This window comes from Bidens hawaiensis, unplaced genomic scaffold (genome assembly GCF_021521415.1).
Source record: "Bidens hawaiensis isolate Kalapana, Puna unplaced genomic scaffold, B.hawaiensis_p1.1 tig00016203_1, whole genome shotgun sequence".
NCBI lineage: Eukaryota > Viridiplantae > Streptophyta > Magnoliopsida > Asterales > Asteraceae > Bidens > Bidens hawaiensis.
Window position 1 is genome coordinate 347,748 of NW_027492477.1, and position 23,632 is coordinate 371,379.

The 23,632-nt window shown below is 34.8% G+C and overlaps 3 protein-coding genes across 4 annotated transcripts; 2 read left to right on the plus strand and 1 right to left on the minus strand.

The window, feature by feature from the left end:
* The first annotated feature begins 1,504 nt into the window (after positions 1 to 1,504).
* Positions 1,505 to 4,885, plus strand: LOC143550931 (chloroplastic import inner membrane translocase subunit TIM22-2-like). Its single transcript, XM_077041478.1, has 5 exons — positions 1,505 to 1,820; positions 3,291 to 3,355; positions 3,446 to 3,518; positions 3,595 to 3,648; positions 4,492 to 4,885. Exons 1-5 carry the CDS (start codon positions 1,505 to 1,507, stop codon positions 4,734 to 4,736), a joined length of 753 nt encoding a protein of 250 aa, XP_076897593.1. The 3' UTR covers positions 4,737 to 4,885.
* Positions 4,886 to 6,479: 1,594 nt separating this feature from the next.
* Positions 6,480 to 9,795, plus strand: LOC143550946 (small ribosomal subunit protein eS8-like). The gene is made up of 5 exons (XM_077041492.1): positions 6,480 to 6,546; positions 6,657 to 6,729; positions 8,505 to 8,835; positions 9,336 to 9,505; positions 9,593 to 9,795. The coding sequence occupies exons 1-5, from the start codon at positions 6,543 to 6,545 to the stop codon at positions 9,669 to 9,671; spliced, it is 657 nt and encodes a 218-aa protein (XP_076897607.1). The 5' UTR covers positions 6,480 to 6,542; the 3' UTR covers positions 9,672 to 9,795.
* Positions 9,796 to 10,754: 959 nt separating this feature from the next.
* Positions 10,755 to 20,220, minus strand: LOC143550948 (glycerophosphodiester phosphodiesterase GDPDL3-like). Of its 2 annotated transcripts, XM_077041494.1 has the most exons (9): positions 20,061 to 20,220; positions 15,537 to 15,830; positions 15,126 to 15,238; positions 14,540 to 15,041; positions 14,365 to 14,403; positions 13,523 to 13,807; positions 12,505 to 12,647; positions 11,875 to 12,361; positions 10,755 to 11,243 (listed from the first exon to the last, which is right to left on the minus strand). In XM_077041494.1, the coding sequence occupies exons 1-9, from the start codon at positions 20,185 to 20,187 to the stop codon at positions 10,945 to 10,947; spliced, it is 2,289 nt and encodes a 762-aa protein (XP_076897609.1). In that variant the 5' UTR covers positions 20,188 to 20,220; the 3' UTR covers positions 10,755 to 10,944. The 2 variants fall into 2 exon arrangements, with proteins under 2 accessions (XP_076897609.1, XP_076897608.1); XM_077041493.1 differs by lacking the exon at positions 20,061 to 20,220 and having other exon boundaries at positions 15,537 to 15,995.
* Positions 20,221 to 23,632: the final 3,412 nt, after the last annotated feature.

Genomic DNA, 23,632 nt, shown 5'->3' on the forward strand with positions numbered 1-23,632 from the left:
TTAAGTGACAAAACAAATACGATCCCAATGAGCAAAACCCAAAACCATACATATTCAATGAGTATTCGGGTATGAAATCGAGTATTTGATTTATTAAAAATACTCATGTGTAAAGGAGATGTATTGTATTACTATTGGGTGATATGCGACTTGATTTCTAAATACACCCGCTTACCTGAATCATAAACATACTTCTTTATTAATCTACTAGTTTTTATATTTAAATTTCCTTATGTAATTAACTCATATAAAAATTAGATTAGTAAGAGATATAAACCAACAACGTGTGTAATGATACTTGTATAATTTATGATAGAAAATGTTCATATATATTTCCGATAAAGAAATCGCGGTACCATTAAAAGTACCATTATGATACCTTGTTATGAACCTACCGCGTTGCTTCGGTTCAAGACAATAAAACTAAAAATTTAAACGCACAGAATATTATAGAAACTCATATCGCCTGCGGTAAAAAAAAACATATGTAAAACGACTTGTTGTCGGTTGGTAAAACCCACACGGTACCAAAAAATAAACTCATCGACGCCCAAACACAACAAATTAATATATATTAAAAAAAAACAATATGCAAAACCCACGCGTTGCGATTCTAAAACAACATGAATTAAGTCAGTATCAGATTACACTACCAAAATAAGAAAAAATAAAGTTGCTAACACCCAAATACAAATAGCTTAACACACTTAAAACAAAACAAACGTATTAAAGAAAAAACAACCATGGTGAACCAACAAAAAGAAAAATCGTAGGTGACCGAACCGAATTAATACGAATTCGGTAAACATAAATCAGCTAACCTCAAAAAATAACTAACTTTTTTAAGGAAAAAACACAACAAAAAACTAACATAAAAAATAGAGTGAAATGTGGTTTTCGTCCATGTGGTTTATTCAAATATGCGGTTTAGTCTAATAGTTTTAAATTTGTGATTTTCGAACTTGTGGTTTCAGTTCACCAACAATTAAATCTGAATTCATTAACTCCATTAAGTCTGATCGTTAAACCCATCAGCGTGCCCCTCACGTGAGGGACATTTTTGTCATTTTTCTCCCCAAATAAACCCCAATCATAATTCGTAAGGCCCCTCACGTGAGGGGCTGAGGTGTATTTGTGAAAAATACCTGACAAAACTGCCCCTCACGTGAATGGTACGCTGATGGGTTTTACAACCAGACTTAACTGAGTTAATGGATTCGGATTTAATTGCAGATGAAATGAAATTACAAGATCTAAAATCGCAAATTTAAAACTATTGAATTTAAACCGAATATATCGACAAACCATGTCGACCAAAAACACAATTTAGTCTAAAAATAAAATGAAAGAATTGGTGACGTGGCACACCATTTTATCTAGGACTATAAAACCGGTTCGATATTATTAACAAACCAAACCAACCAAATAATATAATATAAACCTCAAAAGTACCTTTGTCTGTCTAGGGTTTGGTCTTTCCGGATAATAAAACCATCCAACAACAATGGCATCTTCATCTTCATCTTCATCTTCATCTTCATCAACACCACCACCAACGGCGGCTGATCCAATTAATAATAATAATAATAATTTCGATGACGAAACCGTTGGTAACGTTAACAGTACGTTTACTGTTACGGTGGTACCTAATTCTAAGTCTGAACCAGTTGTGAGTGGTTCTGATGCTTTAACAGTAACTAATAATAATAATAATAATATTAATAGTAGTCAGAGTCAGTCAAGTCTGCCTTTGGTTTGTATATTCCGGTTTGCTGGAGATGCTGCTGGCGGTGGATTAATGGGCTCTGTTTTTGGTTATGGTAAGTAGTACTAACATTATTATTATTATTATTATTATTATTATTATTATTATTATTATTATTATTATTATTTGTAGCTGAAAGGGTGTTAATTTTGTTGGGTTTGTTGTTAATAGTAGTAACATTATTATTGTAATAATTATTATTATTATTATTATTATTATTATTATTATCTGTGGCTGAATATATTAATATTAATAGGGTGTTAATTTTGTGGGATTAATTGTGTGTTTGAAAATGAAATTGGTAATTTTATCGGTACAGGTATCGAAAATACCGATACTGAATTCGAACAAAATTGTGTACCGAAGCTTAGTGAGGGCCAGGGCGGGGCTGTTCACGAGTCCAAGTTGAGCCAGGGTGATTTCGAGCTCGGGCTCAAAATTAAACGTGGGAACTTAGCTAGGCTCTAGCTCAATTTTGAAGTTAAATGAGCTTAAGATCGAGCCAACGAGCCGAGCCAAGCCTAGGTTGATTTAGGCTCGGTTACAAAAATGAGCCAACTCAATCAGGATGTTTCAAATCAAGTTTCTTTAGCTAGTTTTATCCGAACCCGAGCTTCAAGCCTCGAGCTTTATGAACAGCGAGTGGACCTGGCCCCACAGTAGTGTTACCCGTTTTCCGTCCTAAAATTTTTATACGTCGTGTACATTTACCCTTTTTTACCGAAATTTTGCGTAGTAGTGCAAATTTACCTGCTTTTGGCTGAGAATTTGAACCCCCCCTCGTTTATGATATAAAAAAACATTTGAGCCCCCCCCCCCCCCCCCCCGACATTATACTAAGCTTTGTCACTACGGTATGGAAAAGATAGGGTGTCAAATATTTGAATTGGACTCAAAAATCAATTCGGAATTGAAGGTTCAAATCCGGTTATCAAAATTTCAATGAATTTGTGATTTTTGGTTTTATTTGAAATTCGGAATCTAACTATTTGGGCTACATATTTAATATCAAGCCCAAAGTCCAATTTTTTTGGGTGAATTTGGGTATTCGAATCGGACTCGAAAAACTCGAAATTCGATAACTTTCGAAAATTGGGTTTTTGATATTTGGTAGGTAGGTATCTGTAAATGAAATTCAGTGAACTGTTCATGAACCGTTTGGTGGGAAGTTTGTTTATTAACACGAACAAAGTTTTTTGTTCATTTAGTTAAATGAACAAATATTCACACTGTGTTTTTGTTTAAAGTTAAATGAACGAGCCTGCCTAGGTAATTATTTGGTGACTAATTAGCCAATCACATCTTGGCGTAATGTCCATTATGTTATGTGAATGGTCAGTAAGCTCACCTATATTATTGTGTTAGAAGCCTTTGGTGTTCAAGTTTTATTAATCTCGTTACACCAAGGCTGTTAACTACACTATTTGTCTCTACATTTGAAGCAAGAATTTAGAAAATCATTCGATATTACTAAGGTTTTAAACTTGCATTTTTTTTTATTTTTTTTTTTGGGTATTTTTTTAAGGTTCCGGACTGGTTAAGAAACAAGGGTTTAAAGGATCGTTTGGAGAGGCAGCGTCGTCTGCTAAGGTATTGATGATTTGATTCGCAAATAGACGTTAATAACGTAATATTATGTTTTTTATTAATTGATATTTTTTTTTTCTTAATTGTAATCAGACTTTTGCGATTTTGTCGGGAGTTCATAGTTTGGTCGTGTGTTTCTTAAAGAGGCTTCGAGGGAAAGATGATGGTACGACTTCTTTAAATTTAGACATGAATTAAAACAAGATTAAAAGCGCTAATTTTAAATCTTTTTTTTTCTACAGTTATTAATGCAGGTGTAGCTGGATGTTGTACCGGTCTTGCTTTAAGTTTTCCAGGTACTTAAAGGTTTTATGTTTTGAGTTTTTAAGTTTAGATTTATGTAGCTATAACGATAATAATAATAATGAAAATATCTGGATTCGACGCTCTGGGTGTTTTGACTGTTTGGCGTAAATTTGTAAGTTATGTGGTATATGATTAAACAGAATCAGATAACAATTCAACCCGTCAACTATGTTTAGGTCAAACCCGTTTGGTTAAACGGGTCGACTTGTCAACCCGTTTACTGAAACAGGCCGACCTTTGACCCGTCAGCATGTATAGTGAAACAGGCCCGACTTGTCAACCTGCTTACTTACTCAAACAGGTCAATTTTTTTAACATGCCGAACTGTCAGGCGTCCACCAGTTTATTTAAACCGGCTGGCCCGTCAACTATGTTTAAGTCTGTCAAGCCTGTTTAACCAAACAGGTCGACTTGTCAACCCGTTTAGTGAAACAGGCCAACCTTTGACCCCTCAACATGTTTAGTGAAACAGGCTGACTTGACGATCCGTTTACTTGAACTGGTCGACTTGTCAACGTGTTTAATTAAACGGGCTGAACCGTCAACCCGATTATTTAAACAGGCTGGCCCGTCAACCCGTCTGGTTAAGTAGTGTTGACCCATCAGCCTGTTTACTGTTTAGTTAAAAAATCCGACCTGTCAACCCATATAATGGAGCAGTTCTACTCATTAACCCGTTTTTGTAAACGGATTGAGCTGCTTAAGACCGGTTTAACCTATTCATTACAGCCCGTTTAGCACGTTTACAACTTGATCTCATGATAGTATTATTATTATTATTATTTATTTTTTTTTAAATTTTAGTAACTATGTTATTTTTTTCATTTCACCAGGTGCACCGCAGGCGCTTCTGCAGAGCTGCATTACATTCGGTGCGTTTTCCTTCATAATCGAAGGCCTTAACAAGAAGCAGCCCGCAATGGCGCATTCGTTTTCTTCCGGGCCGAGAAGAGGTCAACAAGATTATGGAATACTTCCTCCATTGAGCTTTCCTCTTCCAGGTGAACTCAAGGAATCATTTTCATTCTTCTGCAAATCCATTGATCAAAGCTTCAAAAAAGTCAACCGTCGCCCTTAACTCTTGAACCGTCTAGAAATTTACGCGTGCGCTGTCGTTTGTAAATTTGCAGAGACATGTTGGTTATGAGGCTCTTTGTTTTTTCTGTTATTTTATTTTGAAAAATTAAATTTACTATCATGAATGGCATAACAAGGTTTTATTTTAAAGGTGAACATGTGCAAGTTTATTTGTGTTCTTCATAGTTATAGAGGTTTAATAGGTTTAAAAAATTGCTAGATTTGTTGTTTTCCATACTAAGAATCCAACTAGTTAAATAATTTTAAATAAAAAAACATTGTAATCAACACTTCATTATCTGTTGTTAAGAATTTAACCGCGTTAATTGATATCTAGGGGTGCCATTTACTGTCACGACACTTCAAATATATTGATTATGGGTTGCCATCTCTTAACATGCTATTTTCTGGTTAATATGTTTAGTGCTTTTAATAAATTAGTCATGTTGGGTTGACATGTTCAATCTGTCTATTACAAATCGTTTGAAATTGAATACTAAAACATAGAAGCTATATGAGATCATCCAACAAATCCATTTATAACTCTTTTAACACCCATTTATACACAACATTGTTTGGTCACACGCTTTAAGCTAGTGTGTTCGAGTTAAGGTTGTGTCTGTATACACTAATAAAATAGATGAATTGTATTCCAGTATATCTATTCACTCTCAAACCTTAAAACCGACACAATTTACATGTTATGGATATCCATAATCTCCTCACATTGTTACCGCTTCCCGATCATCGGGGTTTTTTTATGTTACATTTCTGTCCCAAATGACAATCCTCATTATTACAAGAGTGTTCATTATTTGTTTTGAAACCAAATAAACAAAAAATGGTACCGAATTGAACCTAAATAAAAAAATCCGAACCTAGTTCTTGTTTAGTTTAGGTTGTAATCATAACCGAATATCTCATCTGGTTTTTGGTTTTACAAAACACCAAATAAATTTCATATAAACCGAAAACCCTGAAAACCTAATCAATTAACATCCCTACTAAATTGATCTATCTACTTTGAATAGACGTGCACAAATCGGGTTTTTCTATTACCCCCACGGAACCGGTTTCAGGTATGATTAGGTGTATTGGAAAACTGTGTATTGGCCATACCCTGGTCGGGTTTAGGTTCGGTCTGGGTTCGGCTATATTGTCTTTAAACACCATACCATATGCATCCGGTTCGGGTCGGGTATATAACTGGGTATTTGAATACCCTATTTCCGATATTGAAAAAAAACCCCTATATTCTAGTATAGATCGAGTATTATAAGGGGATGGACTTTTTTTTGGTATTTTTCAGTTATTTTTCGGGTATAGATCTGGTATTTGAAACCGGTTTGGTATATCTTAAGGGGAACCGGTTTGGTATATCTTAAGGGGAACCAGTCCTGAAACTGGGGTTTGAGTCGGTTTGGGTGAAACCGAATTTTTTTGTACACCTCTAGGTCTGGGTACAAATCGGGTCTGGTTCCAAATACTAAAATGCATACCCTAATCGTTCCCCTATGAGTAGGGTCATGCATATGTTCATGTATTAGAAACCCGGGTATAAAAATACCGGTTTCTGGTTCGGGTTGTTTGTGTATCTCTTAACTTTGAATATGATCTATATTTGGGCCATATAGTATATATATGTATTGTAGTGGATCATGGGCTAGTAGTAGCTTTGTCCAGCCCATATTTTATAAACTGTATCTATTCATCTATCAATCAATCTCCATAATAATATTAACCTTTTAAAGCCGCCGTTTCCAAACCCTAATTTTAATTTCATCTAGAGTGGACATCTGCAGCAACCATGGGTACAGACAGCTTTACCAATTACTACTGTTCATTACGTTCATATATATTTGATTTAACATTGATGATGATTAATTGTTAATATTATTATTATTATTATTATTGGATGTAGGTATCTCTCGTGATTCTATGCACAAGAGGCGTGCAACTGGTGGTAAGAAGAAGGCCTGGAGGAAGAAGCGAAAGTAAGACTTTTACAATTATTATTATTATTATTATTATTATTATTATTATTATTATTATTATTATTTATAGATGTGATATTTGTTAGTAGTTGGAAATAAATATTAATAATTAATAATTAGGAAAAGAGAGCCCGAGCTTGAGCTTGAATAATTTCTCACATGTCGAGTCTCACATGTCAAGTTCGAGCTCGAGAAATGAAGCTCAAGCTCGAGCTCTCTGTAAGTTAAACAAGCCGAGCTCAAGTTCATTTACACAAAAACAGAGAATTACGTTAATTTGAAAGGAAAAAACGATGATCATTTGGGACAATGCAATTCATTAATAAATACTTAAATAGGAAAGGAGCCGAAAGCTCGAGCTTCTAAATTACTCACAAACCGAACTCAAGTTCTCCGTAAGTTAAACAAGCCGAGCTCAAGCCTAGTCGAGCTCGGCTAAGCTCAATTGCATCCGAAAAGGAAAAAAAACGAAGATCAAGTACAGTAAAACCGTCGTAAACCGAGTTTGAGCTGTCTGTAAGTTAAACAAGCTGAGATCGAGCTCGTTTACATCCGAAAAGGACGTAAACAAAGTGAATTAACTGATAACTAAAAGTATCCTCACCGGAAATTTAACTAGATTGGAAACTTGTAACGGTGATCGATTGATGAGAATTGAATGAAATTGGAATTGAATTGAATGAAGGTGAAACGAGATACTCGTGTGTGTTGGTGAATTGAATTGAATAAGTGCTTCTGCTTCTGATTCTGGATAGTTTATTATTAATGCTTCAGGTGAGAGAGAATATGAGAAAGTGGAAAGTGTGTGTGAATGAATAATAATATTTGAAGCAGAGGGAACCGTTGCATAGGAGGAGAAAAGGAGTAGTAATATCAAATATGTCTTTTTTAAAATTTATTATTATTATATTATTTATAGATGTGGTATTTGTTAGTAATTGGATGTATTAGCTTGTTTAAGTAAATCAGACCAGACTTTTAAGATTATTATTATGTCGCATAATGCCCCACTTCTTACAGTCATACTATAGAGTGTTTATATTACCATAATTATATTGTTAATTAACGATCTTAGAGGATTACTTGCTGTGACTTTAAGGCAAGAGATATGAGAGATATAAATATAGAAGCTTGGCGGTGTCAATGAATCGAGCTCAACTTGGGTCGTTTTGAGCTCTGTTTTTAAAGCTTGAGCTTGGACTCAACCTTGACCTATTTTTTATCTATTAGTTTTTTTGCTTTTCTTTTTATATATTTTAGATACAACATATATATATTATCTATTTAAATTTTTTAATAATTATCATATAATTATATATTTAATTTATTAAATAAGTTCATATACACAATGGGCTCATTTAGTCACATGATCCAGCTCGAGCTTGTTAATTAAAGCTTGGGCCCGGGCTTGTTTATTAAACAAGCTTTTTATATTGCTTGAGTTTTTTTAAGCTCGGATTGGTTTGAGCTTTTAACGAGCTGATATTGATTAGCTCAGGAGCGGTTTAATTTGTTTGAACCCCTAAATGTAATTAGGAGCATGTATGAGTAATAAGACGAGTAATGACAATTTAGCATTAGATTTTCCCTAAGTCATCTATTGATCACCAAAAATTTTAAGTTTAAGGTTTTTTTGATCTTGATATAATGTGAAAATGCTTTGTTTAGGCTGATGGTTTAAGTTTTTTTTCTTTCGATTTTTTTAATAGAATTACCACGTATAGACTACCTATTTTTTGTAACAGTCTTAATATTTTCTTATTTTTCTAATTAAGGTATGAGCTCGGAAGGCAGCCAGCAAACACCAAGATTTCCAGCAACAAGACCGTTAGGAGGGTTAGGGTACGTGGTGGAAATGTCAAGTGGCGTGCTTTGAGGTTGGATACCGGTAACTACTCGTGGGGAAGTGAGGCTGTGACCCGTAAGACCCGAATTCTGGATGTTGTTTACAATGCATCTAACAACGAGTTGGTCAGAACTCAGACACTTGTCAAGAGTGCAATTGTTCAGGTGGACGCTGCACCGTTCAAGCAATGGTATCTTCAACACTATGGTGTTGATATCGGTCGCAAGAAGAAAACCGCTGCAGCCAAAAAAGAGGGAGAGGTATGTTCTTGTTTCAAATTTATTAATTTTATTTAAGTTCATATTAGAGTTGGTGATTTTAGCCTGTTGTCTATATGGAAACAAATTAGCTTTTGTTGTGATTTGTTTATAAGGTTAGAAATCATTTAAGATAGTGTTTCATATTTTTTTAATCATTAAGGGTATTTTAGTCTTTTTACAAGCACATAAGGATTTGTTGTGATTTGTTTATAAGGTCAGAAGCCATTTAAAATAGTGTTTCATATTTTTTTAATCAATAAGGGTATTTTAGTCATTTTACAAGCACGTAAGGAACATTCGTGTTAGACATTTGAAAATGCTAGTTGGGACCATACATGTGTTTTGTAAACTTAAATTACAAAATTATACATTTGATTATTTCAACCGTCGCACGATGCTCGTGTTTTGTCACCATGGTTATACATGATTAAATTATGTTAATAGACACATTTATTGTCGCTTATTGAATTATATATATTTTTATATTGGTTGCTTTATAGGAAGGAGAAGGTGCAACTGAAGAGGCCAAAAAGAGTAACCATGTTGTGAGGAAGTTGGAAAAACGTCAAGAAGAGCGTAAACTGGACCCACATGTTGAAGAACAGTTCTCGAGTGGTCGTCTTCTAGCTGCCATCTCATCGCGCCCTGGCCAGTGTGGGCGTGCTGACGGGTACATGAATATGTTTCTTATCTTAATTTTTTTTGTGTTGGAATTAAAATTAGAAAGATTAAATTGATGGCTTTTGCGTGTTTTTAGATACATATTGGAGGGAAAAGAACTTGAATTCTACATGAAGAAGCTGCAAAAGAAGAAAGGAAAGGGCGCCACCGCTTAAAACTGTATTACTTTATAATAGTTTGGTGTTTGTTTTATTTGTTTTTGAGGAATGATATGGCTCAGGTTTTGTTGACTTTTGTTTGTTAGGTTTGATTCTGTTGACTTTTTAGCATTTGTTAAGACTTTCTTATGCATGCATCTTTGATCTCATTTCTATAGCTTATTTGTTTGCGAATAAACTGCTATTTCGGACAAGTTAATAACTAAACTGTCGTTTAGGTTCGGTGTCAATTATAGTTAAATGAGAGACCGAAAACAGTAATGTGTGAAATCAAAGACAAAAAAATGAATATCGCTACCTATACTCACCAAAAAATCATCTATCCCTAGTATATTTAACCAAAAACCAAATTTTTTGTTCAATCTTCGTTTTTCCATTTGCCAGCCATTAACCGATTTTTTTGTTCCGATGGGTTGCAACTCTGCATCTTATCTTACGTTTTCTTTGTCAAGCAAGTTCGTCTCGTTCAAACTTCTAAAACATTATACAAATCAACAAGTCCGATTAAAGTTATCTTGAGTTTTTAACGAGCTATCTAGTTAAACACACGTAATCAAAAAGACAAAAACCCGTAACTTCGAAGTTGAAATCATTAGCACTTATTTAAGATGCAAGAACACCAAAAAAGAGAGACCCAATGATCAAACCTGTAAGTGATACAGAAACCCCATGTTGGTAAACATGTAGCCTTCATCCGACTTAAAATTCTCGTAACACCAAAAGATCATTACATCAATAATTAGTTTGGTTCAAGAAACATCATTGCTAACAGGTCTTTCTTGCTGCCCGTCAAACTGTTTGAACCCGTTTTCATAAACAAACTACACAAATTGTGTACAAATTATAATTATCTTCGACATAAATAAATATACGGGTTGTGTTCGCATTCCAATTTCAACCCACCATCCGTACGACCGTACACGCCTAAAAATAGTGATCTTTGCCATTTTCATCTTGAAAATTTCATGTTAAATCGTTTATTAACGTTTGAAAGAACTACACATTTGACTGGCTAAATATATAGAGAAATACGAAAATCTTGTTTGCAAACCTACACACCGAAAGCAATAAAGCCAACCGTTAAAAGGTACAACGAATTCACAACATATGTCCCCCACAATCTCTACCTTTCGATTCTCAAACTACACACGAGGAACATTAATACTTACAAACACTAAAAAAAAATAACACGAGCCGAAACTGGTTCAAAACATTCTTAACAACTAACTCAAACTAACCGTGTGAGAGCCGAAAAATATTGTCATTTCAACTAACCCAAACTAACCGTGAGAAAGATGACTGCGGCGGTGGCTAGAGAAGAGAGCAGAACCCTGGCTGTGACTGTCGGTGGTTGGCTGCTAGGTGATGTTGAGTTGCCAGCTGGCAGTGGTGATTTCTTTGTGGCAGGTGGAATAGGAGCATCGGCTACATCGGCCAACGTTAGGATTGGGTTGGGGGCCTCGGCTGGAGGCATCATTTGTGGTGATATGATTTGCAGCAACTGGCCCGGTTTAGCGGGTTCCATGTATGGTGGGGTCTGATCTGGTGGTAATCCTAAACACGGGCTACCTGTATTTGCCAAAATTTAATAATAATAAATAAATAAATGACTTTTAACATATTAGTAATTTACAAAGCTTAGAAAGAAAAATGAATATATAAGTTTTTATGGGCCGGGCACACCCAACCTAAATCAACTCATACTAAAAATGCTTTTGTTACGTAAGTTTTATGAATATATTTGGTTAATAATGTAATAATATGGTATTTGTAAATATTAACAATGTACTAATTTATAATAGTTTGTAAAAAACGAACAAAAAACGCGGCCAACCTTTTTCAACTCTGTACAAAAAATTTACTTGCTTTGTCTCTTGAAGCCTGTTTTAATAAATATATTTAATGATTAAAGTAATAATAATGTAATTGTAAGTTGTAACTATAAAGTCTGCTATTAATTTATAAAGATCCATAAAATAATGAACAAACGTTTGCAGTAGCTGGATAAATCCTCTTGTTTCAACCCGAGCAACTATGGCCCGTCACCCGACCCCGACTATTTCAATCCGAACCCGTTTTGACCCACCACCGACCCGTCTATCCCTAAGTGTACATAATATTCTTGTCTCTTGTCTAATTCTTCAAATAAAGCATAATTGGAATAATAATGAATAGAGTTTATATAATATAATAAACTTACTTCTGTATCGGGCTGCAGTAGCTGGATAATTTGTAATAATCCCATCAACATTAGCTCCCAGAACATACGAATTTATTTCAACATACGGGTCAGAAAAGAAATCCCATGGTTGTGAAACAAACTCATTATTCATAAGCTGTACGTAAACCGGGAGCTTGAATGCCTGAAGCTTTGCCACCACATCAGTTTGGCCAACAAGAAATCCTGCAGTTTTAGGGAAAACCGATGCTTTTCCAACAACCACCGAGTTAGCAATCTCACTGATTTCGGATATTGTTGAATTTAGAGCGTCACGGATATTTTCATTAACTTCGTAAACGAGCTCGTGTCGGTTGCTTTTTGCCTTGAATAGTTTCAAAACTCCGCCTTCGGGAGATTGGATTAATATTCTCTTGGTTTTTTGATTTTTGTAAGTGGAGTTATTCAGTACATTCATCACTGCCTCTACAACGCTTAGTCCTTCATTTGCTGCTAGGTACGGTGCATTCTGGATGTTAAAAGAACCAAGCACGTTATTATAACCCGTTAAAAGGATAAAGATTTTCGGGGGGCTTTTATAACCTTTTTTTTTACTTTAATAATAGAAAATATTATAAGATGCAAAATAGGAGATGAAGAGCAAAGACTTACCTTAATATTGATCAAGACACCGGAAATAGAAGTAGCATTGCTTGCAAAGTCCAGAAAGTCAGACAAGGTCATAATCTTTCCATCATTTTTGGCTTTCGGATTCCGAAACAAAGAGTAGTTCTTATATGTGTTGGACATTGCAGCTAAAAACATAAAAAAAAAAAAAAAAAAAAAAAAAAAAACAGAGGTTAGTATAAGTGTAGAAAAACTCAGTTAATATGACCAACCGCTAACGCATCAAATAATATCGAGAAAATAAATACTAAAGCAAGGTCAGAACTCAAATCTTCATTTTTTTTTCCCACAAAGACAGCTGTTAGTGAAAGTGTAAAAACATTTTAAAAAGACCGGAAGATACACTTAGATTCCTTAAGTTCTGATTATTGACAAACAAGTCCCTAAATTTTTTTGATGTATTTAGTTAACTATTTAACAATGTTGTAGCTACAAGTTTAATTATTAAAAAGAACATCTACAATGAATTTTTTTGGAAAATTTGATCTCGCTTCGCGGCATAAGGTGTAAATGAAGCTTAGAATTTATTTTATTTTATTTCTATTTATTTTTTCTGTAATCTAGGTGCCCGTTTAGATTTTACTCATGTGTATTTAACATAAAAATTACATTTTAAGTAAAGTTCTGACTTATGGAAAATTGAAATGTACAAAAGGCTGTTACAGTACAAGTTAATAATCTACAAAAATGACAAGAAAAGCTTTTCAGGCATGATGAAGAAGTTTATAATAAAAATTAAACAATTTTCTGCTCATAGGTGTGCAGTTAAAGTTCAGCAGTCGTTTTATGATGAAAACAGCTAGGAGGTTGTATTCATTAAAAACAGACTTTGGCGACTTTCAACAGCCATGATTTGTTCCCTTTTAACCAAACTATCTGATTTGACTCATTTAAGATAAAACACAGCCAAATTGACCCTTTCATAAGTAAATTGGTCAAAAACTCGAAATAGAACCCTTTATTGAATATATAAACGAAATAGAATGGTGAGTATATTACTTACGTGTCAAACTTTGAATCTGGCTCCATGTGAGGCTGAATGTATATATTCCAGTACCTTCCTCAAGCTCAGCAATATTTGATGTAAGATTGCTAAAACCTGTCTGTGCAACTGTTGTTCTATCAAGTAAATTTATAGAACCTAAACAAATAGGTGTCCCGTCACTTGTAATTTGAACAGGACAGTCGATAATATCTGCACCGTCAGAAACAGCTTTTCTATATGACAAATCAGTACAGCCTGGATAGTCCCCACTTGCTCCTTCAGATGTGATGATTAATGGTTTTGCTGTAGCAAGAACAAAAGATAAGCCATGTTTCAGTCAAGTTGAAACAGGTCGTTTTTATGTACGGGTCAAAACAGGCTTGGCCGGGTTGGGTTGACCCACTATAACTCATTTTTGACCGTATTCAAAAAACTTTATAATAAATTCATACGCCAAGTAAGATCACAAAAATAATAGAATTACAGTAATAATCTAAGTTCTTTATATAAAACAATTTAGAAGATTGTAATGCATAAAAAACAAACTTTAGTTTGAGACCCTAACACTTTCCTTGTTTGGAATAATAAACGGAGGTGTTAGTTATGATTATAAAATCAATATTATTACAATAACAATCTCTGAATATTTGAATAAATGATCTAGGAGTTTATGCATTAAAACTGACTCTGGATGACTTTCAACACGTTTGACCCATTGCCCTTTTAGCTACCACTATTGTATTAAACCTATTTGAACATTTGAATAAAGCACAACCCAAATGAACACATTCATAAGTAAATGTATCGAAATTGCCATCTCTACGAAATAGCCAATTTCAAACATTGTTCAAAAGACTAACCTTGCTTAGGTTGATCTTTTCCCAGGTGAGATAAGCAATCTGCATGATTAAAACAATAAGATTCCAAAAACGAATTAGCGCATTAATACTTATAACTGTGAAATTTATTTTTAACCATAAGTGGAAATATATAGAGAGAAACATCAAAATGAGATAAGTTAGTGTGTAAACTTACCAAAAGCTGATGATGGAGTAATAGGGTTGTCAGACAGAACACCATCCACAGTGAACTTTCCGTTATCAACAAATGAGAGATACTCTGATACAGGGTCATAACTGTAATTATATGCAAACGATGCATCATTCATAAAATCAGAAGCAAAAACTTCAAGACCCTCCTTGTGAGCATCTAAAACTAGTGAGGTAGATGGTTGTAGATAGAAATCTTTATCCACAGGCCATATATACGATTTAGGAACAAGAATCCCAGAAGCGAATGTCTTGATATAAGTCAAATTAGTCAAAAGAGAACCATATGTTTGGTTGGTTGACGGCTCGGTTTCATCCTGTCCTAGAAAACGGAAAACTAGTTTGGTTTTGCTTGCTTTGAATCTTGTCATAATACTTCTCAGAAAGTTAACTTCTGGAGATGATATGTAGTTTATGATTACTCTTCTTGATGTGCTGATGACATAATTTCTCATACTCAAATTGTGTTGGCTGTAAAATGCAGCATGCTGCAAAGGCATATAGAGAATGATTAGCAGACATGGAATGCTTTTCAATTACATAGAGTTCATAACTTACAAACTAATAATCACCTGAATGTTCAACCACAGTCCAGGTGGTTTCACTTGCTCAACAACATCTTCAACAGTTAGTATTTTGAATGATCCATCAAAAACTGGACTTCGAGACAGGATGCCTTGTGTTACTATTGCAATACAAGAAGAAATTGTGAGTAATTGTAAGACCAGGAGGATGTACCCTGACAACTGAAAATTTGATATCTATGTGATATGTTCTTCTCTAGATCTCTTTATATAACTATTTATCAATTTATTTGTTCATGCAAAATCTGGTTTATTTGTATTCAAATTGCAACAAAGACAGCATCAACGAAAGTTTCAATTTCGGTCAAAATTATATTTGACATTAAGTGTAAATTTAAGTCACCCATCATAATATGCTCATGATAATATGAAAGGTTAAGTAAAATATGTTCAACTTACAGAATACTTTGTCCAGGTCATCAATTGAAAAATCCACAGGAAACCATCCTGATGTAGGCACCCCATTCACAAGGTAGGTTTTGTTCCCCTTCTCAAAATCCGAAGAAATTGTGGTACCATTCTCAATATTAAGATATGGAAGGCAAACCCCAACATTATCACTGGTTAATTGTACATCACACCACAAGATCGTGTTAGATAAGCCAGTAATCAAAGCAAAAGTGTAGGCACTGATACTTGAGTCAGGAAATAATCCTGAAAACCCACCACGTGCAACAACCAAAGGAGGATCTCCTGCAAAAGTGTAGAAAGTATATTTCATATTTAAGAACATGTTATAAAGATAGCTAAAGTTAGCGCACATAGCTTGGAATAACCAACTTTGAAATTTATATATGATACAAAACAAATAGGTTAGTAATATGATATACATGATGTATTGGACCTAATAGTCCCATCAAGTTAAAGCATCAGTCCTTGCTAGACAGTGTACACTGCATTTATCAGAACAATTACTACAATTCACATATCTTGATATCTTAGCTAGTAGCTAAACTTCTTTCAGAATACAATACTTCAAAAGTTCTCCAAAGCAGAAAAAAATGTGTTGTGAAACCACTCAAACCAGTTATAGTTTTAGCAATCCAGTTATAATATCTTATTATTTAGAACTTCGAACAGTCAATTAACCGCTAACAAAATCAAAAACGCATATGCAATACGTGTGTATTGAACCATCTAATCAAAAAAGCATATTCAATAAGTGTGTTTTGAACCATCTAATCTTCTATGCATAGAATCTTTCAGAAAGTAACAGATCACAAATCAATAGCTCATTTACACAAATACTTTAATTGTTCAAGTCGTGTTCATGCTTTTTCTACATCAAAACACTATAACTGAATTAAAAACACAAAACTTCCTACATTCTCACTGCCACATCCCTAATCATTCAAAACTGAAATAAATTTATAAAAGCAAATCATGATACTCAATATCTTATACGTAGAACTTCAACAATCAACTGACAGTTAATGAAATCTAAATATCATATGTATTAAGCTCGTTTCACACCGGCTGATCTTCTATCAGTTCTACGCATACATCTTTCAAAAGCTAACAGATCACAAATCCACAGCTTAAATCCACAAATCATTCATAATTACTTAAATCTAATATTCACATACAATCAATCAATCAATCATACCCAGTAAAATCCCACCGACAGCAGAGCTATAGGTAGGGTCTGGGGAGGGTGGGATGTAGGCACACCGTACCTCTATCCAAAGGAATAAAGAGGTGGCTTCCAGAGAGACCCTCGGCTCTAAGAACATGTGTATGAAGCAAAAAAAGGAAATCAAAGTTTAACAGTTATATAAAAAACTACTACTAATTATAATAATATTAATAAAAAGGTCACAGTTTAACCGCAATATAAAAGCTAATAATAATAATAATAAAATATGTAAGGGAAATACCATTATGGTATGTGACCTAAATAAGTTAAGTCTAAGCCTTAAGGTATTCAATTCTCTCTAAAAATCCTTAACTTTAATTCTACTTCTCCACGAATTCCTATCCTCAACCATGTCCTCGGAGAGGTTTAGGTCTATCAAATCATGCCTAATCCTCTCATCCCAAGTCAATTTCGGTCGTCCTCTACCCCTCCTCCCCTCTATAGTAATGTTTTCTACGGATCTAATATTCACATACACTACACTAAAATCCCAAGTCAATTTGAGTTGATTTTAGTGTAGTGTATCTAATATTCACATACACTACACTAAAATCAACTCAAAGCGCATGCATTCACTCTTCCGTAACCTAATTCCTCCGAAACTTAAATCTATTCCGAACAAAACACCGAATGAGTGAAACTGTTAAACGATTGAACAAAATGTGTACAATTAGTTGCTGCATTACCAGCCGATCAACATACCATATGCCCTAAGCTCGATTTACACCAGCGGTTCCTCTATGCATAGATCTTTCAAAATCTAACAGATAACAGATTCACAGCTTAAATGCACAAATCCTTCAATTACTTAACTCTTATTTTCACAAATTCTACACTAGAATCAAATTAAATCACAAAATATACATGCATTCACTCTTCCAAAACCTAATTCATCCAAAATTAAAATCAGTATCCAAACACAAACTTATCAGATATTCACAAGCTTAAATGCACAAATCCTTCGATTACTTAAACCTAATTTTCACAAATTCTACACTAGAATAATCTCATGCATTCTCTCTTCCGTAACCTAATTCATCCAAAACTGAAATCAATTCCGAACAAAACACAATAAAATTAGTTGCTGCATTATCAGTTGATTTTAATATCATATGCACTAAGCTCGTTTCTATTTATAGATCTTACACAATCAAACAGATCACAGATTCACAGCTTAAATAATTACTTAAACCTGACATTCACAAACTCTACACTAAAATCAACTCAAAACACATGCATTCACTCTTCCGTAATTTAACTCATCCAAAACTGAAATCAATTCCGAGCACAAACACCGATCGAGTGACCCTATTGACCGATTAAACAAAACGCGTACAATTAGTTGCTGCATTACCAGCTGATAACAAATCACAAATCATTCAACTACTTAAACCTAACATTCACAAACTCTACACTAAAATCAACATAAAACACATGCATTCACTCGTCCGTAACCTAATTCCTCCGAAACTGAAATCAATTCAATGATTCATAACACAAACACTGAACGTGTGAAGCTATTAACCGATTGAACAAAATGTGTACAATTAGTTGCTGCATTCCAGCTCATCAAAATATCGTATGCACTAAGCTCGATTTACACCAGCAGTTTCTCTACGCATAGATCTTTCAGATTCTAACATATCTCAAATTCACAGCTTAAATCCACAAATCATTCACAATTACTTAAACCTGACATTCACAAACTCTACACTAAAATCAACTCAAAACACATGCATTCACTCTTCCGTAACCTAATTCATCCAACACTGAAATCAATTCCGAACAAAATGTATACAATTAGTTGCTGCATTAAACCGGCTAATAACAGATCACAGATTCACAGCTTAAATCCACAAATCATTCAATTACTTAAACCTAACATTCACAAATTCTACACAAAATAAACTCAAAACACAATATATTCATGCATTCACTCATCCGTGACCTAATTCATAGCACGAACACCGAACGAGTGAAACTATTAACCGATTGAACAAAACGTGTGCAATAAGTTAGCTGCATTACCAGCTGATAACAGATCACAAATCATTTACAATTACTTAAACCTAACATTCACAAACTCAACACAAAAATCAACTCAAAACACAATATATTCATGCATTCACTCATCCGTAACCTGATTCATAACACGAACAGCGAACGAGTGAAACTATTAACCGATTGAACAAAACGTGTACAATTAGTTGCTGCATTACCAGCTGATAACAGATCACAAATCATTCAATTACTTAAACCTAACATTCACAAACTCAACACTAAAATCAACTCAAAACACAATATATTCATGCATTCACTCATCCGCAACCTGATTCATAACACGAACAGCGAACGAGTGAAACTATTAACCGATTGAACAAAACGTGTACAATTAGTTGCTGCATTACCAGCTGATAACAGATCACAAATCATTCAATTACTTAAACCTAACATTCACAAATTCTACACTAAAATCAACTCAAAACACATGCATTCACTCGTCCGTAACCTAATTCCTCCGAAACTGAAATCAATTCAATGATTCATAACACAAACACTGAACGTGTGAAGCTATTAACGGATTGAACAATATGTGTACAATTAGTTGCTGCATTCCAGCTCATCAAAATAACATATGCACTGAGCGCGATTTACACCAGCAGTTTCTCTACGCATAGATCTTTCAGATTCTAACATATCTCAAATTCACAGCTTAAATCCACAAATCATTCACAATTACTTAAACCTAACATTCACAAATTCTACACTAAAATCAACTCAAAACACATGCATTCACTCTTCCGTAACCTAATTCATCCAAAACTGAAATCAATCCCGAACAAAATGTGTACAATTAGTTGCTGCATTAAACCGGCTAATAACAGATCACAGATTCACGGCTTAAATCCACAAATCATTCAATTACTTAAACCTAACATTCACAAATTCTACACAAAATAAACTCAAAATACAATATATTCATGCATTCACCCATCCGTGACCTAATTCATAGCACGAACACCGAACGAGTGAAACTATTAACCGATTGAATAAAACGTGTGCAATAAGTTAGCTGCATTACCAGCTGATAACAGATCACAAATCATTTACAATTACTTAAACCTAACATTCACAAACTCAACACTAAAATCAACTCAAAACACAATATATTAATGCATTCACTCATCCGTAACCTAATTCATAACACGAACACCGAACGAGTGAAACTATTAACCGATTGAACAAAACGTGTAGAAGAAGAAGTTAGCTGCATTACTATTTACTACCTCTTAGAGTTTGCCACGGCGAGGTTTCGTTACCGGATCCTTGAGCTGCGGTTAACGATACTGAACATATTATTATTATTATTATTATTATTATTATGAAGCTCAGTAGCCACCGGAGCTTCCACATTGTTGGTGGTGGTTGTGGAGTGTAAGATTTGAGTGTGACGAAATGTTATTATTATTATTATTATTACACGCAGTTTTTGACATATGAATCTATTAATAGTAGTACCGGTGAGAAGGTGTACTGTACGCAATGATGTAATATTATTATCATATTCGGCCCACTTGGATTTACTAACTTTGTGGCTTGTCTTGGCGTGATCGGCTTGGCTTGGCTTGGCTTGGCTGGTTGAGTTTTTTAGCTTCTAGAAGGGAAAAACCGTAAATTGAGATTTGAGGTTTTCCATTGTCAATGAGACCGGTACTTACCGGTATCGGTATCGAAATTAGTGGTATCGAAAATCGATATTTTTTTATCGATATCAATATCGAAATGTTTGGTTTGGTACTAATATATAACCGGACTGCAGGCAAAATTTAAGAGATACCAGTTTCGCACCATACCATACCGGTACTGAAAACTCAAAATTTGGTATCAATTTAGTACCAGCGGTACTAGTACCGAAAGCAGATCCCAAGCTTGGCTCGTGAGTAGTTTTTCAAGTTTGCTCGGCTTTTGAGTAGTTTTTCAAGCTTGAGCTAGAGTTCGGCCCGCTTTAAACTCTATTTTTAAAGCTCGAGCTCGGCCGGTGGGTGGTTTTTCAAACTCGAGCACGACACGAGCTCGACTCATTTATTATTTATTACTTATTTTACTTATACGTAAACTTGATTATTGTATATATTTTAATTATTATTTTTATATAGTGGGAGCATAATATAATGTTTAATATATTAAAAAGAAACTATATAAAAAATAGGCTTGTGAGTTGTGATCCGGCTCTAGTGCAACAAGTAAAGTTGGGGCTCAGACTCGTTTATTAAACAAACTTATTTTTAGACTCGAGCTTGTTAAAGTCGGACTCGATTCGAGCTTTTAACGTGCCAATCTCAATTAGTTTACAAGCGACTTATGTTTACACCCCTTAGTCCTAATAAATATAATATCGTATATCATATTATAAAATATAAAGTATAATTTTGTAATGCATAAGTTACAAAAGTGAAAGATGTAGTAGTATAGTTGATCATTGGCAGATCGTATATCATATTATAAAATATAAAGTATAATTTTATAATACATAAGTTACAAAAGTGAAAGATGTAGTAGTATAGTTGATCATTGGCAAATCCAATAAGTTTCTTACTAGTGTAAGAAGTTTTTAGTGTTCTAATGTTTACTCGATTGGGTCGGGTCACAATGAAGTGAACACCATTTTAAAATTAACAGATTAATGCAATTTTAAATAATAAAACCGTTATTTTCTTTTAAATGCGTGTTTTGTTATGGAGAAGAATAGCGAGTGACTAGTCAATCCAAACCACCAAATATTACAAATGAATAAAGTTACATGAAAGAAGAGATTTTTTTATTTATTTAGCCTAATTTTTAATAAACTTGTTAGGAAAAGTATTAGATTTGGGTCAAGTTTTAATTTTATTTTATTTTTTCATTTTGACTTGAGCAAGTTTTATTATGATTTTTAATGTTTGGGTTGTTATTTTACAAAATTTGAGTTTTTTTTATATAATCTATAATTTATATAAGTTTGTTTTTTTTGCTAGTACTAGTATATAGTTTTGATCTTTTGTTATACAAAATTATCTTTTAATTTATATTAAAAAAATAAAAATCAAATAATTCTTAGAAGCCACCGCTCGCCTGGACCACAACATGCTCAAACGGCTTCAGCAGTGGCTGCATCGAGTGTCGACTCAGCATCCAGTCAACACTACATGACACAATATTATTGAATGAATTCGGAGCTAAACTTCAACAATAACACACAGTCTAACCATTAAGATTCGTGAAATATCAAACTACACTACTATTTAATATTTATATTCTATCTTTGATCATGATTTCATGTAAAAAACAAAGCCGAACATCATTATATCCCTATTAATTAAACTACTATTATAAGATAGACATAATAATAACTGTATGACAGATAACCAAAAGTTGGAGTGCATTTAAGAAACTTATATAAAGTATTTAATTGAACATTTATATAAACAAATAAAATAAAAACATAATAAGATGTTTATATAAAATTAAATAAGCAAGCCGAGAGTGCAGCCGAATAGATAAGCATTGGAGTGAACGACAGCTGAACATGGGTCCGCGAAACTTGACCACCTGCCACGTGCTTACGTGGGTTCATGAAAACATAATAATATTTATTTATTTACTTATGAATATATAAAGTGAAGAAACACTAACCGGACCCCGGGCAGATTACTGGTAACCTGGGGGTTAGATAGATGTTTCCCACGAGGGGTTAGACCCTTGGAAGATGGTTCTTCTGATAACCTGCAAAACAGACACCGTGAGCTCGTCACTGAGAAGGGGGGGTTCCTCCTTGTGACCACCCTCCGGCGTGAGAATCAGACTAGATTGCTCTTTAGATATAAAAGTATATTAAGAGATTGCTAGAGCAGATATCAGGTATATATGATGATAATATGATAAGATGAGATGGTCATACCATTTGGGGTATTTATAGCCGAAGGTAGGTTTCCAAGGGGTTTAGCCGGCCCAACACGCTACCAACTGTAACCTATGCACGTGCCCTGCCTGTGAGTGGTGGATAGGTAGCGGCTGACACAGAGCAGGCGTGTCGTGCACTCTTCCTCTTCTGCCAACAACAGGCTAGGCACGTGGTATGGCAGGAGTTGGTGGGTAGGCGGCGGCTATTGGTCACAGTGCTGTGGCGTGCTGTCTGCCATGCTGCTGTCAGCGAGCTGTCGCATTCTTGGTCAGATCTTTTGTCTGTACCTCGTCAGGTATCACACAAAAGATCCTCCATCATACGGACTGGCTCATTTAGGCGGGAGTTTTCCCCCTCCCGCCTTTGCTCATTCCTTCAGGTGACACTGGGGAGAGTTAAGTGCCTAGTGCGTGTAGCCATGCTGCGCGGGTGGCCTTCCCTCATGGCTTGTATCCGAGGCTGCGGGAACAGGCGGAGTCCTTCACCATGGGAGGCATTTCCTGCGGGACCAGCTTGCATACTGCGCGTAAGGACGTCACTTCTCTGAGCATGGTTGGTCCTGCGGATCCAGTTGGTCTCTGCGCAGACGTCCCTGTTTAAGGTGAGTCTTGCGGGTCCAACTGGGCTCTGCTGGGACCTACCTCTTCAAGTCCCCCCAGTCCAATGTTCTTCTCATGCGTGTTTAATAAAGTGAGGTGAACTTTTGGACTTAAAAGGGTTTTGAAAAGGGTTTTGTAAGGTTTTCCATGGGAAGTCCTTGTCACTTGCAGAAATGCCCGAGTTTCCTGCTTGGTCTTTGGGTATGATGCGGGTAGGTCTGTAACCTCCTCGCAAGTCAGGAGCATTGAGTCCCAGTTGTGTGGATTCTCCATGAGGTTTTGGTAGTTTTGAACATAGTGATCAATTATGTTAAAACCA